Here is a 19,351-nt window from a genome sequence, read left to right as displayed (position 1 = left end):
AAAGCACAGGTGGGACAACAGCTTGGTGTCATTAGACGCCTCACTGTCATCACATAGTTTTAAAATTTATTGTTTCAAAGAAAAGTTTCTATGAACATTGCTAATAAATGATAAATTCAAGGCATTTTTCCCGAATGAGGTAACCTTTTAGATTTATTGTGTTAGTTATTCACAGTTGCTGCTCAGTGTTGTCTCTCTAGCTTTAAGTGCAATCACATGGCAACATTCTAGAATTCATCCAAAATTAATTCTAGACTGTACACTGTTAAGAAGTTGTTGCTTCTTTGTTTGAAAGCTTATTTTGGACATGTTCTACACAAGAGATTCTTCATAATCTTTCTCAAATATATGGTTTTTTTTTTGTGCTGTTATAGTTTTGGTTTTGTAGTCATATCTGTCTTGATTATGTTCTTTATATACCCACTTGAGCTTCTGCTCAAATTTTTCAAAAAGGTGAACATACAGAAAAAAACACAGAACTAAATATGATAAAAAAGCTTTAGGAATGCTGCTTACAGAGTACACTAACCAGAACAGAATCATCAGGTGAATCTGAAAAACATGGCAAACTTAACACTTTACATATTACCAAAGATTGCTAGCTAAAATTAATAACTGGAGAGTAACTATAAACCAATGCATGCTAGTAAAAGAAAAATTCCAGCACAATAGAGGAATTTTAAAATTTCCTGTATGGCTTTCTGTGCAACAGAAAGTAGAAGCCACATGGAGCATATTTTGTGTATGGTAGTTGGAGAAGATGTGTCTTAAGTTAGTGTTGGTAGAATGCAAACAGATTTTATTTATTTATTTATTTATTTATTTATTTATTTGTTTGTTTGTTTGTTTTAAAAACTGAGTTTCACTATGTAGCATTGGCTAGCCTGGAACTGACTGTAGACCAGGCTAGCTTTGAACTTAGATCTTCTTGTTTCTGCCTCCCAAGACCTAGATTAAAGACATGTGCCACTACACCTGTCTTTATTTTTATTTATGTGTATGTCATGTATAAGTGGGTGTCCATGGAGATCAGAGGAGAGTGTCAGGTCCTATGGAGCTAGAGTTACAGTTGGTTGTGTCATTGCCTGTTATGCATGCTGGGAACCAAAGTCTGTCCATTTGAATTTGCAGCAAGTGCTCTTTACTTATAATCCCTGTTTATTTTATCTCCAGTACCATTTCATACTCTGCCATATTCCCATTCATTCTCATCCCCCCCCCTCATTTATCTGGTTTTGTTTGTTTGTTTTTTTAGAAAGCTATTTGCTGTTTTGGGATTTCCCCCCACTTTTACCTGAAATGCTCTTAACTTCATTCTTCACAGTGATAGCTTTTTCAGCTTAAGGACTACCTCTTTTACCAGAACAGGGTGAAAACTGCTTTTTTAAAGAACTCTGGGTTTGAAATAGGCCACGTGACCAGAAACATTACACTTTATGTATTCTGAGCACATCTGAGACATTCATAATTGGAATAAGAAGTTGATAGGAAGAATATTTTATCTAGCATGGTATATTACAACATTGCGAGCTTTATAGTTAATAATTTTGAAGGGTTGTATGTGGTTTAATTTTCAGCTCTAGAAATGATTATAAAATGGTAGGTAGATTGTTATGAAAGCAAAACGTGTCTTTGAAAGTCTAGTGAAAATTAGTATGTTAAGCCATGTCTGTTAGAGCATGTTCTAAACTCATTTCTAAGGATCAAAGGCAGGAAGAGAGAGTTAGCTGCAAGTTCAAGTTTAGGGGCTCTGGCTTACCCCAAAGAACTATTTTGGTTCTCTAGATATTTTAAAAAGTTAATAAAATTGGGTAACTGATGTTAAATAGTATCTTACTTTTGGCCGCTAACACTCTAAGACCATGATCAAAAGCAACTTGGAGGAAAGGTTTAATTCATCTTAAACTTTAGAAGTAATACTTACTTGATCATTAAGGGAAGTCAGGGCAGGAAACTGGAGGCAGGAACTGAAGCAGAGGCCATGGAGTAATGCTGCTTACTGGTGTTTTCCATCTATGCTTACCAAGTCTACTTGGTTGTACCACTCGGCACCACCTGCCCAGGAGTGAACTGTGCCTTCTCATATTAACTTGCCTATAGGCTGTCTGATAGAGGCTTTTTTTTTTTTTTCTCAGATAAGTCTTGCTTGTGTCAAGCTGACAGAACAACCATTACAGGCAACCTGACCAAGTTCAAGTTCACAGTTTTTAAATGTTAGCATTAGATGAATTTGTATTATATCCTACAATTCTACTATAACTTGCCATCATCACAGAGATCCATTTTTTTTTTGTATAATATAATTTATTTCTCGAACACTTACACCTAATTAGTCTTTCTGTAAAAACTAGTCAAGGATGTGATCATTTTTAGCTGGGAAAAAGATCATATTCCTGTATTTTCTTGACTGTTACCTTGATATGGTATTTAAAAATTGGCAAGTAGACTTTATTCTTTCTCTTTTAAGCTGCTCATTTAAGATTGTATGTACCTTTAAATGTAAGGAAAATCTGAATAGTAGCTTAAGTACATGAGTTTTGTATACACAAGAAGCATTCTAGAGAGAACTGGCTCAGCTGCTTCCTCATTCTCAGAAGATTGGCTTGTACCCTTCTGCTTAGTTCACATTTAGTATTAGTCCTTTAGATATTAAATTTCCCCTACTAGGAAGCTAGTAGGGGAAAAGACATAAAAGGATGAAGAGGATATATATTTCACATTTGCTAGATGGGCCTTCATAAATTGTTTATAGAAACCATATTTCTTATTTCTCACTGGCCAGAATTATATAATGTGACCATCTGTAGCTATACATTATCAATAGTGTTTATACTCATGCCCCCTCTACTTTTAATGTGTTAGCCTGATAGTATAACTACCCAAGTTATCTGAATTTATGTGCCTTTTAGATTTACATTGGTGCAGAAGCATACAGTGGAATTCAACCAGGTAGCAATGGCAAATTCAGATGGATCCGAAGCAATGCTAAACAGAGTAATGACGAAAGATAACATTGGCGTTGCTGTGGTGTTAGAGGTCCACAAGGAGCTTTTTGGAACAGGTGAGTGCCATCTAAATAGATTTCTTAAGAGAAGAGAATCTTATTATTATTACAAGATTATTTTCTTATCTTGAGAACTATGAAGGAGATGGAAAAGAAAATAGCATTAATTATGTAAAGTATTACACATTTCTTGTGAATTCTTGTTTTATTCTATAGTTTTTGTCAGCATTTTTACTTAACAGGTAATTTCTGCCCCTTTAACACACCATTCATTGAGAAAATTCTTTGAAATAGGGTATGGTTTGGTTAGGCTGAATTAGCAATTATACTTAGTCCTCTCTTGAAGTTTTAGCTTCACGAGTGTGTACCCTTTGTTTTTTAAGGTTAAATAGTTGGCTTGCTTTCTTTAATTTCTTTGTTACATCTCAAGTCTTTGTCAGGGTGAGAACAGTATCTTTTATCTATGTGATACTTTTCAGAGTTTTTAGATTATTTATAGCTTCCCAGAGAGTCAGAAATTCATTGTATACTTGGCATTATCAAGGTCTTTCATTGACCTCTCTTCTGCCTGCCTTGGAACACTATTATGTTTTAATGTCTCAAGCAGAACAAGCTGATAAGACCACATGGGTACACTTCTCTTCCTGTGCTACTTTGTCTGGAGTACTAGTTTAAATTGTTCAGATGACACATAGTATCAGATTTCCTTTTTCTTACAGTTTTTTAGTTTATCATTAAATAGTCCATCATTAATGTGAGATTTTGTGTTTACTTCTGTTTTAGCCTTTTCAATTTTTTTTTTTTTTTTTTTTTGTCTTTTCCCATTACATTGTTCTGGTGGGTTTTGTTCTGTTTATTACAATGACCCTATTTTGGAGTTTCACGCCGTTTTAATTTGCAGAAGAGTAATTCTAAATTATGTAATAGATACTTCTACTTCCTAAAACTTGTCCCTTTCCTTATAAAAGGAAAATTTAATAGGTAAGAGCAAATGGATTTTTGGGACACATTTTTATATTTAACATAGTGAACATGCATTTATAGACAGAAGTGACAGTTAAATTTCTAGGAAATGGAGACAGCATACAAAAAGTTGTAAAGTATTCCTTCAGTTTCATATAGCACATTACTTTGGTAATTTATTTTCTCAACATTGCAAAAAGTTACAGTTTGGTGAGATAAGAAGGAAACATAATTTTACCTAAATATTAGACTTAGAAATTAGGCCTTTTTCTTCAGAGTTTGTATGTGTTTCAGTGGAAAAATCTGAACTATTTTTATGTACATTTCAATAGAAATGTTAATTTTGAGTGTTCACTTGATACTTCAACAGCCCAAAAGTACATAAACTTTAAAAAAGGAGAAATTCTTGATTACATTCTAGAAATGCTAAGTGGCATTGGATTTTCTGCCTTGAACTTAGTTTCTTGCTACTGCACAATACTTATCCATCTTGCATTTCACAAGCTTAATAGTAAAAGTCTGTAGCAAAAGTGAATAACAGTATTTGAACCTACAGAAAATGAAATAAGGAAATAAATTTGCTATCCAAATAAAATTAATCTTACAATGAAAATTATGAGACTAGATAGTTTTTTCCCCCCAGTCATCTTTCTGCCAATAACTTATTAAGTTTACTTCTCACACTTTATATTGGATTTATTACCATGTCCACCATTTGGAAAATATTATGTTAATGTTTATTTTAACAGAGTTTTAGTGGAAAAAAGAATTTAAAATTATCTAGCTGGTTATCCTTTTTCAAATTAACCTAAGTATCAAAAACCCTAAGTGGCAAACTAGCCTGAGTCCACACAAAGTAATTAATAATAAAATCAACTCTAAAATGAAAGTATCCAGAGTTTTGAAGCACACAGTTTTAAGATTAATGCCTACATGGACGCACACGTGCGCGCACACACACACATGCGCCTGCTACCCATGGCAGTCTGAAAGTGTGTTGGATCCCTTGGAAGTAGAGTTACCAGGTAGTGGTGAGCAGTCTGAGTGCTGGAAACAAAACCCTTGTCCTCTTCAAGAGCAGCAAGTGCTTTTAACCGCTAGTCATTATCCAGTGCCACAATTTCCATTATAAAATTAATTTTACTGGAGAGATGGCTCAGCGGTTAAGAGTGCTGACTGCTCTTCCAAAGGTCCTGAGTTCAAATCCCAGCAACCACATGGTGGCTCACAACCATCTGTAATGAGATCTGACGGCCTCTCTGGTGTATCTAAAATTAATTTTATTTGGGAATTTACTTGGGTGACACATTTGTTTCCTTATTTAATTTTCTGTTAGTGATTTTTGCTATTGACCTTTACTACCAAGCTTGTGAAATGCAAGATGAATAATTATTTGTTGTGCAGTGGCTAGAAATTAAGTATTAGTTAATTCACCTGGAAACAACTCTCACTAGATATTATGCTATTTAAATAAGAGTCACTTAAAAGTGCTTGCTTCATGTTGGAGAGATGCCTCAGCAGTTAAGAGTATGCATTGTTTTCCCAGAATTTGGTTCTTAGCACCTACTTTGGGTGGCTCCCAACCACCTTTCATTTAACTTCAGTTCCATGAGATCAGATGCCCTCTTCTTGGCCTCTGCAGGCACTACACTCATGCACAAACCCCATACTCAGATACCACATACACACAGCACTTAAAATTAAAAAGACAAACAAAACAAACAAACAAAAAAACCAAGTAAAACAAAAACAAAAAATATGCTTGGTTAAACTAACAACACAGCAGATGAAAAGTACTATAACCCAGATATTGACTATCTCATGTAATAATTTCTACCTTAACCATGTACAGCAGGAATCAGCAACACTGTCTATAACGGTGTAGATACTAAATATTTTTGACTCTGTGGACACATAGGGTCTCTTTGAAAATGTAAGACTGAACTTAGCTTACCAAGGCTATACGTGGAAATATATAGTAGACTAAGTTTTATTCAATAGGTTACCATTTGTTTACATGATTGAGATGAATAACTTAACTAATATATCATGGTTTCCAAGATTACCCTTTAGCTTCTCAGATAAGTTTGAGATGAAAATCAGTATAAATATATAGAAAAGATTAATGAAGTGTAGCTATGGATTTTTTTTTTTCAGAAAAGTTTTAAAGTACCTTTTTTAAAAAAAAGAAACATGAATATAACATTCTGCATCTTTTTTATGCTGTTTAAATTTAGGTATGAAGCCTATTCATGCTGCAGACAAACAGCTGCTTATAGTGGCAAATGCCCACATGCATTGGGACCCAGAGTATTCTGATGTGAAACTTATTCAGACCATGATGTTTGTCTCAGAGGTTAAAAACATTCTGGAGAAAGCCTCAAGTAGGCCTGGCAGCCCAACTGCAGATCCCAATTCCATCCCGCTGGTGCTATGTGCAGATCTTAACTCATTGCCAGATTCAGGTATTTACCACATCTTTTTTCCCTTGCTTTCAGTTTCACATTTAGTCTTTATTGGAAGACCATCCAGCTTCTACAGGGCTCTTCTAAATTAAGGAACATACCAGTTGGAATTTGAGAGATGAGACAGTGACTAATTGATAAATAAATAAATAAATAAATAAATAAATAAGGAAACTGCTTCCAAAGGAGGGTTCAGGCTTAATTAAGTGAAACAAAACAATGAGTACTTTTGTACTTTAACTATTCCTACTCTTGCTCTTAACTGGAAAAATGGTATGAGATGTCCTCAGACTTTGGAAGTGTTGTATTTATAGACGAGGGTCAATAATTGATGTGATGGCTTGGAATTGAATGGTATAATCAGTGCCTGCCAAATTATAAGAAGGGAGCTGGGGGAAGAGAATGCCCTCTCTCATTCTGCTCTCACCTTTCCATCTTCTGCCAGGGCTGCCCATTAATCAAGTCCAGCCAGAAGCTATGGGGGTAGGGGAATGTTTGCACCAATGCGGGATCAACCTCCCGAGGCACAGAGTTAAGCAAAGGTGGATACTCTTTAGAGAATATTCATCACAGATAGCTGTCTCACTTAATAATATTGATAGGTTCTCTGTGATCTTTCTATACTTACTACTAGTTTTAGAAGAATGATCACAATTCTAGCAAGATGGTATATCACACCACTGGACTACTTTATGTCTGGATATCATCTTTGTAAAACTTAGTTCTCCATTTTAGATCTTGAATTTCAAATGCAAAACAAAAGAGTGTAAGTCTGTACTATTAGCAAAACATATTCCAAATATTACATATTATTAATAAGCTGTTAATCCTTACCAGGAATCAAATCCAAGCTTATTGCATGTTAGGCAAGCATTCCTAGCCATCAATAGTATAAATATAAAATAAATACCCATATTTGGAAATTGTAAATAGTCACTGAATTTAGAAAATATCTTGTTCATAGTAAGTAAATGATGAGATTTTTGCAAATATTTGGTTTTGATCTCTAGGCCAGTTTGCCCCTCCCAACCTCCCATGTGTATGTGCACAGATACATTGTGGTATGTGCATGTGTGTATGCTCACCCACTCAACAGAAGTCAGCCTTGTGTGTTCCTGAGGTGTCATTCATTGTTTGTCAGACTGGGTCCCTTCCAGTCTAGGGATCACCAAGTAGGCTAGGCCTACCTAGTTGGCCAATGATCCCCAGGGATTGTCTGCTGTTCACCCCCAGTGCTGGTATTACAAGAGCTCTCCACTATAATTGACTCTTTTTTCTTTGGTTCCGAGGCTTGGGCATGAGCATCATGCTCATGCCTGCATGATAGTCACTTTACTGACCGAGTTGTCTCTTCATCCCACATCCCTCTTTCTTAATTCTTTACAAAAAATAATCACTTAAATTTCTCTAAAAGTACAAGTTTTTGTTGTATTATTTCACATGATTTCCTAAAGCCATTTATGATAGCTATTAATATCACTGTTACCATAGCATAGCTCACTGGCTCAACTCAGACTGTCCAGGGTTGAACCCTGATTATTTCTTAGCAGCTATACATGTTATTCATTATGGATAAAGGGGATAAACGTATTATTGGCCTCATTAAATTGTTTGTATGCCTAGCATATCATAAACGCTAGATAAATTGTGGTTCCTTTTGAGTTATTCACGACACTGATACTCATTTTCCTTCATATTCATTTGTCATCCTTAATCATTAATAGATGAATTTAACATTATTGCTAAGTAATTATAAAAGGGGAGAGAGAGTTGTGTTTGCTAATTTGGTGGAAACTTGAAGCTGATACCACTTTCAACTTTTTATACACATCTAATATTTTTGGTCTCTGGCATAAAATGTTTTTCATAGGTGTCAGACTGAGACTTAGTTAACTCAAAATAAATGAGGGGTTGGAGAGATGGCTCAATGGTTAAGATCACTGGCTGTTTTCCTAGAGGGATGGGGTTTGATTCCTAGCACCCACATGGTGGCTCACAACCATCTGTAATCAGTAATTCTAATTCCAGGGAACCTGATAACCCTCTTCTAACCTGTGGAGACAGACTTGCAACTAAAACACTCATATACATAAAATAGTAAAATAATAATTAAAAAATAAAGATTTTTCTAAGCTAACCTTGGACATTGCACTGTTGAGGATGAAAAACCTGTTTTTATTGCAAATAATTTTTTATTATAAGTGTTTTTTGTATATTTTCCTATGTTGTTGATTGACCATTTTGAGTACTGCTAAAGACATAGTAGTTTAGAGTAATATTACCAAAGCAGTTAATGTCAAGACCTTTCTGGTGAATGCTCTCTAGATTCTAGAAGTCATCTGAACCTAAAGAACTACTAAGGTTGACAGTATTACTAGTGATCCTGATACTTTCTTCTGAAGTAGGCAAATGCCTTTTAGTGATGTTAAGTTATATGAAATTGCTAGTGTTTAAGAATTTAAACACCAGCAACAAGAACCCATTCTTTTATTTGTTTTGTTTTTGAGATGGGATCTCTTTACAGAGCCCTGGTTTGCCTGGAGTTTCCTGTGTAGACCAAGCTGTTCTGGACCTCAGAGAAAACAGCCTGCCTTTCTGCTTCCTGGGTGCTAGAATTAAAAACATGTACCATCAAGCCCAGCTAAGGGTTTTATAGGATTTAAGGAAACTCTAACCATCGTGTGTAGAATAAGATTTAGTAATACGGCTTTGCTCTAAACATTAAAGGGTAGTGTTCTTTATTCTGCTAGGTGTTGTGGAATATTTAAGCAACGGTGGAGTAGCTGACAACCATAAAGACTTCAAGGAACTAAGGTACAATGAGTGTCTTATGAACTTCAGCTGTAGTGGAAAGAATGGAAGCTCAGAAGGGAGAATCACACATGGCTTCCAACTTAAGAGCGCCTATGAAAATAACTTGATGCCTTATACCAATTACACCTTTGATTTCAAAGTAAGTAGCAGTCTGTGGACTAGCATCTGAACTATTTCAAATAAAAGCATGCACATAAAAAAGTAAACCCTTATGATGAAGAGTCTGCAGGGCTCTGGCCTCTGCCAGACCAGGCACGCAAATGTTTCACAGACATACATGCAGGCAAAATACTCACAGAAATAAAAGAATTAGCATGGAATCAAAAACAAGCAAACAAATACAAACTAGTTTAGTGTCTGGCTTAAATATACAACTAAACAAGTAATTTTGTTGGGTTTCATGATCACAATTGATGTCATTTAAATTCCTTTTTTAAATTTTTATTTGTTGACATTTCAGATAATAGTGATAATAGCTCATAGTTCTAAAACTTTTCTACTATGTATCAGACACTGTTGACATTCAGTCAGTCTTTACCTGTTTATTACCACCTGTGCTTAGCAAGAATTTTAGCACCTCATAAAGCTAAGCTTCCCTGGAATGAACATACACTATTCTGTCAAAAGTTTTCTTTGAATATCTTATTTATCTTATGATTTCCCAAGTTTCCTGTAGGAGTAGAGTTAGAGGTTGTACTTAATGTCAGTCTTATCTCTGTAGTTGCATTAGTATATTCCCACGTCATCCATGGAACACTTCAGTTTTTAAAAGAAAAGGAAGTCCTGCTGTTCATGTTCAGAACAAGATACTCCTTGATGAACTGATGGCAATGGCTCATTGTGGTTACTCCCCTTTTGTTTATTTCCTGATCATTTTGTCTACTTGTAGCTCTTGTCTTTACCTCTATTTGACTTTCTGTCATTTTCAGAATGAGTTGTACATCTTGTTCTATCCTAAAAAATACATATATAGATAGAGGAAGTTGTTTAGTATACAAAGCTTAGAGAATTTATAATATAATACAAAAGGGAAATATTAAATAGGCTCACTCACATTTTCAATAACCTTTTTCCTTTTTTGTTTTGTTTTATTTTTTGAGACTGGGTTTCTCTGTGTAACCCCGGCTGACCTGGAATTGACTATGTAGAACAGGCTGGCTTCAAAATCATAGAAATAGACCTCCCTTTGCCACCTGTGTGCTGGGATTTACGGTTGAAACCGCCGTGCCAGCCTCCTTTTTTCATTTTTTTAATTCTTTTGAAACCAAGACAGGAGGAAGAAAGATTTGTATTTTGATATTAGTCAGCTTTCATAGAAATGGGACAAAAACTGCTTAAAGTTAATACAGTTTTACTAGTACATAAATCTATCTGTTTATAGCTTGCATTGTTTTAATCACTCATACATGGTGATGCACAGTTAAACATTTAACTAGCTCTCTGGGGTAAATAAGCCTTGATTGGTTGTGTTTTCTGTGGATTATGTGCTTGTCCAATCCAATGTGATACTTTCGTTCATATTGTTGGGAAAGGTACTGTTCAAGTTAGAAATCACCAACTCTAGTATTTTGTAGAAGTTGAAAGAAATACTTCTGAACTTTACTTAGTGATATATAGTTTAAATCCTATGTTTATAATTATAATATATAATATTGCAAACATAATCCAGAACTAATAAAAGCTCCCCAAAATATGTGTTTAGTAATTAGTTGTTATCGTTGTCTTAGTATACAGTAGGTTAAGAGAAAATATTACCTTTTCCATACTTTTTAGAATCTTACTTTTTAACTCGTCCATAAACTATAAACAAAAAAACAAAAAACCCCACAAAATTTGGCATATTAGTTTAAGCCTTGATCTTCTGAGCTGGTCTAAAATCACTATTTCTTTAACATATCTTCAATGCATTAGGTGTTATAGCACATACCTGTAATCTCAGCATGTGATAGAGTGAGGGTCTTGGAGTCAAGCCTAGCTGGATTACATAGCAGGGCTTTGTTACATTAAATGAATAAATTTCACATGTAGAAATACTTCTTTCTACTTGAGTGTGGGCTCTTTGCTATAGTTAAATACTAGGTTAAGTGAAATCTATGCAGCTTGGAACAGTGAAGGCACATTAGTTTTGCTATTTACTAATCCCATAAATTAAATCATCTAGCTCTGGGATATAATATAATAACCCATCAAAGATTAGAGCCTTGTTGAATCTACAGTCAGAGTAACAGGTATTGGGAATACAGGTTTTCTTACTTAATTTATTCCAAAGAAAGAATTGTTCTTTTCATGGAGTTTTTCTCTTTTTAAACATATTTTTCTTTCCCCTTTGTGTTCTCCCTAATCTCTTTCCAGGGTGTGATTGACTACATTTTCTATTCCAAGACTCATATGAACGTGCTTGGTGTCCTGGGGCCTTTAGATCCTCAATGGCTGGTTGAGAACAACATCACTGGGTGTCCACACCCTCACATCCCTTCAGACCACTTCTCACTGTTAACACAACTTGAACTCCACCCTCCACTCCTGCCTCTTGTCAATGGTGTTCACTTGCCTAATAGGAGGTAGTGGAGTACAGCCCCGCAGAGACGGGGATCTGTTGCTATGGACCTGTACAGTTGTAAATCAAAGTATGTAGGAGTGAAGTATGGCCATCTTTAACGCTGCTTCTTCAGGTTCCTTTCACTATGTGTTTGCTATAAGACTTTGTATATTTTTGTGCATACTGATATCATTTGGCACTAGGGCTGGAACCAAAGTATTGCTGTCTGTCTGTATCTATCCAAAAGTTTAATATACTTTAAAATTGGATTTATTTTCCTATTATATTAGGAACCAACATTCACAATTGATAAATCACTAATTTGAGACCCCACACCAATGTTGTTCTCTAAAAACAAATACATTCTTTTGAATGTTTTCAAATAAGCCAATCATTTTTGTAGAAGGTGATTTTTTTAAAAAAAACTCCAAATACTAGATTTTCAATTGAATGATGGTATGCCTTATAGGAAAAACTTTGAGTTTCTGTTTTCTTTCATAACAAGCTGACTTTTGGCTCTCAAGTCATTTGCACATTATCAAAGCACTTAAATTTGCTTGATTTGTACATTAAATATGATATAGCCACTAGCTATAACAAGACAGTTTGAGAAATGAAAGACAATTGCATAACATGCTTTAAAATCAAGCATAGTATGTGACAGTTTGTTGGCCAAATGCTGGTTGTTTTGTTTGAGGAATCTTTTCTCTTCTCTTCTTTCTTTTTTCCTTTTCCCTTTCTCTTTTTTCTTTTTTCTTTTCTTGTCTGCCTATTAGTCCTAATCTTTTTAGAAGTATTAACTTTAAGCCCATCTCTCAAGTTCATTTATAAGGAAATAGCAGATAATACTGCCATATATCTTGAAAGTAAAATTTGGTATTTTTAGGATGCCCACAAAATTAGTGTCTGGTATTTTTCATTTTCGTGCCCAAACTTTTATTTTCTGTCCGGTTGTACTGGAAAAATATGATCTATATCTTTACCACTGCAGTTTAACACTTAAGGAAAATTGCTGAATGAAAAGCCCCTGGTCAGTTTCAGAAAGGGAAAGCCAGATAATATTATACATGTTTTCCAAAGTAAGTAAAATGGCTCTTTGTTTGTTGTTTGGGTTTTTTTGTTTCGTTTAAGGTAACAGTAGAGATGATTTGGAGGAAAGGACAGATTTGGGGACGTAATTGAAAACCTTGGATCATTTTTTCTGACTCTAGCTGCCAAATGGCCATCATATGCTTTTAATCTTCGTTGCCATACTGTCTAGATTTGAATTAAGCTACTGTTTTATTCCCAAAGTTTGATGCCTCTAGATGTATTGGGAACCCCACCACCACCACCATTTATTGTTGGCCAGGAGGTGCCACTTGAAAATCTTACTTAAGAGGCAGAGAGCATAAACACCATTTGTGGGGAGAAAATTAGTTGGCAAAATTAGAAAATGTTAATTATGGCACAGTAACATTGGAAAAGGTTGTGTCTGTGTTTTTAAGTTTTTCTTTATTCTGCTTTTTTGCTGCTATAAGAGTTTTCTGAAATTTATATTGTAAACTTTTCATGCACTTTACTGTTTCTAGTATCAAAATGTGATATTTTTAATAAACAAGAAATTTTCCATTATGTGATGAAATTTAAAAAGAAAATAACCTATATTTGTGTCTCACTAATATATAAAGTACAAGTCAAATTTAAATTATTTAATTAGCTTTAAATATATACAAATTGTCTCCTCTTCCAAACCTGACCTCTTAGGCTGTTTTATTAGTCTTAAATGATACATTTCCTGTGGTCATTTTATACTAATTTCTTCCATAGTTTACTGATCAGGCTATATAAAAGAATATTTCCCGAAGGGTAATTTTAGTGGGATGAGGGTGGTGGGGTGATGTAATATCACGCAGGATTGCATCAAGAAGAGCTCTGTAAAGCCTAAACTCCCTTTAAAAAGTGCCTAGTGACAGAGGCGTTGTCATCTATTGTAATTGGAATGTCATTGTAGTTCAGCAAAGTTTGATGTAAATAAAATATTCTTTTAAAAATGTTAAAGTACCTGAATAAACAAACAAAAGAAACCCTTGATGACAGATTTTCCTCAGTGTTCAGGTATCCCTTCTTATATACCTCAAGCATCCAACATCTAGCCATGAAGATTGATTACCTGACGCATAGTACTGGAAAGTAGAATAGCATGAAAAACTTAACTGTGTGGACATTACCTTTTTCTGTAATCAGCTACTGTCTGTTTAATTTTCTTCTGTTTCGGGTGGGTTTTCTTCTCTGGAGGTATGTGCACTAACAGAACACCCTTCTTTTTTTCATAGATGCATGTTAATTAGCAATGTGAGCAATATTTCCTACCATACTTCACTCCCAATATTTTTGAGATGTTTGTATAAAATGAAATTTAAAGTTCACTTATGATTGTATATGAACCACAGAGGAGCCCATTTATTAATACAAATCTTTTTTAATAGTTAAATGTAGAGGGGAAAATAAAAAAAAAATGGGAAACATTGTAAACAGCTTAAGTTTATTTTGTGTATGATCGAGGCACTCTGTTGCAAGAAGGTGTGTAATTGGGTCTCTCTGCTTCCAAATGCACTCTTTCAACCCATTCATTATCCTGTGTATTTTAATGTGGTTTTCGTAAATGTTGGTAGTAGCTCTGTTGAAGTAGGTGATTGTGTTTTGTTTTGGGTGGCACACACCTAGGGCATGTTATCCCAAATTTCATGTGCACGGTTTCCCTTTAGCCTCTTGCCCAAATTTAATACACTGTTTCCCCTCGTTCCCTTTGTAAAAGGAGTGGTATCTTGTTTTGAGCTGCCAGTTCAGATGATCAGAAATGCTGCTGTCCTCAGCATTGTCTTGTTAAATGCATGCCATTTGGAACTTTGGCAGTGAGAAGCCCAAAGGACAAGGTGAATGACATGGTATATATTCAATAAAAGTGAAATATATATGCTCATATACTTTCTAGTTCTCAGAATAAGTTAATAAGCTTTATGCCTTTGGGCTGCTGCATATTTTATCTGATAAGAGAAAATTTGGGCATTTTTAGATTGTGCTATGTATTTTTTTAAATGTTCAATATGATTTCTGGTAATTGTCTTAAGAACTGGAGTGTTAAGTTTATTAAAATGGTGTTGTTAGAAGAAGGGGAAACTGCACTGTTTGCCATTATAAAAGTAATACAAGTGCATGTCCCGTCACCCACTGTCAGGCATCAGTATCCTCATAGCTTTACACACTCTGATGGGGAATATTGCAGCATTCTCAGGACTGACATCTGGAAAAGGCTCAAATCACTTACTGCTCCTTGCTTGTTGACTTTGTTTTACAATATTGTGCCTGGTGTCAACTTTTAAGCAACAGCACTGCCTAAAAGCAAGCAGAGAACAGAATCCCAGCACCGTTCTATAGGCAACTTTTTAGAATTCAGATACAGTAAATCTGTTCAAGATTTATGATGTTTTATGTAAAAAAATTTTGTACTACATAGCTGAATATTTTTGTTTGATTTATTTGATGTAAGGCGTGTGAACATTCATTTGAATATCACATGTTAAAGTCAGGTATGGCACAATGGGCTCTGAGACCAGCTTCCCCCTGCCCCCCCCCCCATTTGCCTTGTTCTAATCTTTCTTTTCAAATTGCGTTTCTGGTATTCATAAGCTGATATTTAATTTTACTAATAAGCATCCTGTGTGAATGTACTTTAAAAGCCACTATGTTTTAGTGTTATAGTTTGTAGAATTATGAAACTTACCCTTCTCCCCCTCCTTTTTTTTTTTTTTTTTTTTTTTTGTCTTAAAGTCATAAATCACTGAGAAGGGAGAAAGTTAAAATTTAAGACTCATATCACTTGAATCTGTGGCAGATTATGTTAAAATTGAGGGTGTGGCAATTAAACCTAGAACATGGACAATATTGTGCTGTTTAAAAATTCTGTCTCCTGAGTATGTCTTGTCAATAGGTGAAATTTTAAGTCTGTATTGTACTTCCAAGAATTCGTAAAAATCGCAAATACCACCTGTATACTCATAGCAAATAGCAAAGGGAAGGGAAAGTACACAGAAACAATAGGTCAGGGATGTTCCTTGAAGGGGTTAGAGAACGTCATCTCTATTTCCTAGTGTTAAAATTTGATGTTGGCTTAATACCGATTTAAAATTTCATCTTTTATATTCTTGTGTTTTTTTTGAAATATTTTAATAGTTTTGCAAAGTATACTAACTGGTTTGTAGCTTCAGTCACAGAAAACAAATTGTATTTCAGTAATGGTCCTGTAGCAAGCAAGAATCCTTTGTCACATGTTCTAAGTAACAGACATTTTGACTGAAATGTGAGCTGTTGTGTTTGTAAGGTTTTCTTCTTCTCTCCACCCATAAAACCCAAAGTAACACCTTTCTAACGTGTTAAAAATTTGTTTACCGACTTTCATTTGGTTTGTATCCTATTTGTATGACTTTTGTGTATTAGAAGTAGATAAATTAGGTAGAGACATTAGACTTATTTTTCTAAATCAGGAACTTAAACTGAAGCTTTGAATTTGTAGACAGAGAACATTTATGCTTATGATTGTTCTGGAAGATTTTAATTTCTGTGAATGCACCATGATTCCCAAATTTAAAATTCAAACACAAGTAAATGATAGTACATCTTTAACCTGCTTATTTACCAAAGTTTAAGAATAAGGTGCCAAGAGCATCTTTCATAATTGTCACCTGAATGCTTAAAACGATTAAAGAAAACCCTTATGTGTTCTGAGCAAGAGCCACAGAAAGAAAACTAGGAAGGGAAGCAGAAGGGCGGGAGCCTGCTCAGGAAGAGGATACGGAAGAGCATGTATGCTTGTTCTGACCAAAGGCATTCATGTCAATGTCTCAGGTAAAAGGCCTGTAGGAAGAAGCAGATTCCAGGGAAAGTTTTATTAACCCAGTAATTTTGGCATAAGTTTGGTTAACTTGGTTTATTCTAGACTTGATTTATTTTTGGATCCAAAGGACAGACTGAAAGTACTCTTTATTTAGTAAGATAAGCTAATTTTCAAAGGATATGAATTAAGGGCGTGCCTACTAAATGTTGACTTCTATGGTGCAGCCTATAAAACAAATAGCACTGAACTGAAATTAGAAGTGTGCCATCAGAAGCCATGACACCTGGAGTGGTGGCGTGACACACCTTTCAGGAAGACGTGTTCCTGGTTATTTTCTTCAGCGGGATCCCTGCATTTGTTTGTTTTCCGTTTATCTGTCCCTTGGAAAATCATGGTAGCATCCCTCTGAAAGGTGACCCTTGCTCATGATTTCAGAGGACTTACGTATTTTCTTAGCTATTTTTTCTGTGTACCACGTTGTTTAATTTGTGTGTGTAGTTACTTGAACTCAGACTATTGGCTCAATACTGGTGTGCCAAACAATGGCTCTGCTTCTTATGGTACAGACTTAGTGTCCTGCTTACTGTTTTCAACTTTAATGCGGTAAGTGTTGCAGTGTGTGGGTTGCTCTTTATTCAGAAACTACTGTCCTTTCTCTGTGCTTAACTTGCTAAAAATAAATTCCCTTACCTGTGTAATTCCTGAGCGGTGCTCTGCTGACCTTTGAGAGAGGAGGGGTTTGGATGGCTGTTACTACACACTGGATCTGGAATTGTTTAGTGTTGTGAGTGGCAGATTTCTTAAAACACCAGCAGCACTGAGAAGTGCACTACGGGCATTTGTAAAGTTAGTTGTCCAAATGCAAGCAGTACTTTCATCCAAATGAGGTGTGTCGGGTTCAATAGGAGTACTTTTGAGTATCTCAAGGAGGACAAATGAGTAACTCTGTTGTATCTGAAGTGGGGTAGCCCTTTCTCCACCCCCCTTTTGTTTTTGTTTTTTAAAGATAAAATATACCCTTTCTTTCTTTGAAAAGGCCAGGATGTTTGATTATATTGACCAGAGATTAAGTCGTATCTAGTTTTCAACTATATAAGTGCCAAGTAATTGTCCATGGACATTTTAACCATTTGATTAGGGAAGAGATTATTTATTTTTGTTTCCTGGCATTAAGATGATTAATTTATTGTTTTGCATACACTTGAGTCATTCTGTGGCCTATATAGTGTTTTTGTAACTAACTATACAGTGGTCTAAAAGCAAAGCACATGACCCTAAGACTAAGCAAGATGTTTCAGTAGTTCTCCCCGTGAATACTTGATCATTTCTATTAATACTGTTCAAAGCAGATTCTACTGTTTTAGGTTGTGTATTTATTTTTCCCCCTAAGAAAAAGCGAAGCACTAAATCAACTTGTGTTCTGATAATCATTTACAATCTTAAGCTTTCCTTTCTTCTTTTCTTAGATGATTTAATGAAGTGCCATGTAATTGTAGCTTACTAATTAATGTTTGATAGACTGGTTCTGTGATATTCTAAACATTTAACCCTTTCTAGTCATCTCTGGAGAAGATGGTTCTACTCTCATTCTCTCTGATAAAATCACCAGCTGCTTTTATTTTTCTATTTATTACACAGTTGATAAGGTCTAGATCTTGACCGAACTGCTCAGCTGAGATGTTTTCAAAGTGGACACTATAGAAAATGTGTGTGCAAAAGGACACAGTTGGGGGGTGGTATTCTTTTTCATTAATGTGAACATTGACTAAACAAAGCAGTCCTGCCTTTTAAATCTTGTGGCAGCTCAGAAGGGAGGTGCTTAAGAACCTTAACTATTATGTCAGATGACAAAATACTTTTTTTCCATTTTGGAGATTGGGTACTGCTCACACATGATGTATAGGGCTAAATATATGCTTGTTTCCTTGCACCTGTGTACTCTTCCCCTTCTCTCCCACTTTTCCTTTCCCTGTAGGCAATAAATGGCCATTTTGCAACCGCATACTAGTCTTGGGTTTTGATTATTTGTGCTATGGGTTGGTACTTCTCTTATAAACTAGAAAACCAAGGTGCTTTACAGAAACCAATTACAAATTCAAATGACGTGAATATTTCTTGTTTTGTTTTCTTGTTTTGTGAAAATTACTTAAGAATTTCATATAGAATACATTTTGAAGTTATGTGTTATGCTTAGTCAGAAGAAATTCAAACTAAGGACGTGTATCACTCTTGAGTATGTATAAGATGGTATGTGATGTTCCATTTTGCAGATTTTTATCTTGATTTCTTGGTGATCGTGGGAGTTTATGCTAAAATGAAACTTCTCACCCTTGGGCCTGGAGTAGGGGTGAACAGAAGCCTCCTGCTGAGCTTTGGGAATGTACTACAAATATGAAGCAGCTGCCAGAGCTTAATGTCATTAGTCTGACTTACAAGACAGCCATCAGACAAACTGAGTCAAACAGTACTGAACAAGCTTGATAGGTTAGACCTGCCAAGACCCAGAATAAATTCATTCAGTGTTTATGTCTTTGATGAACAAGCTGCTGCAGAGAATTTAAAGATAATAAACTCCTTATCCTCCAAGAAATAATTTCTCAAATATTTTATATGACACAAGAAGATACTCAATTGTTTTAGTATAAAGGTAATCTTAGGATCTGGGAAAGAAGGCAAGGAGAGGTCGTACAGTG

General features: G+C 35.1%; 1 protein-coding gene across 5 annotated transcripts in view; it reads left to right on the top strand.

Annotated features, from left to right (window-relative positions):
• Cnot6l (CCR4-NOT transcription complex subunit 6 like) overlaps nucleotides 1-18,660 on the top strand; it is an 87,383-nt gene extending 68,723 nt beyond the window's left edge. For all 5 annotated transcript variants that reach the window (XM_029476935.2, XM_021162286.3, XM_021162285.3 and 2 more), the window contains 4 exons: nucleotides 2,910-3,061; nucleotides 6,205-6,432; nucleotides 9,183-9,385; nucleotides 11,599-18,660. In XM_029476935.2, coding sequence (XP_029332795.1) covers nucleotides 2,910-3,061; nucleotides 6,205-6,432; nucleotides 9,183-9,385; nucleotides 11,599-11,811 — 796 coding nt within the window. In that variant the 3' untranslated portion in view covers nucleotides 11,812-18,660. The remainder of the gene's footprint in view (nucleotides 1-2,909; nucleotides 3,062-6,204; nucleotides 6,433-9,182; nucleotides 9,386-11,598) is intronic.
• The last annotated feature ends 691 nt before the right edge of the window (nucleotides 18,661-19,351 follow it).

The sequence above is a fragment of the Mus caroli genome, unplaced genomic scaffold, assembly GCF_978045245.1.
Source record: "Mus caroli unplaced genomic scaffold, Mus_caroli_1 scaffold_4, whole genome shotgun sequence".
Classification (NCBI taxonomy): domain Eukaryota; kingdom Metazoa; phylum Chordata; class Mammalia; order Rodentia; family Muridae; genus Mus; species Mus caroli.
Note: the sequence above shows the minus strand (reverse complement) of the source record. Positions and strands in the feature narration are given on the sequence as shown.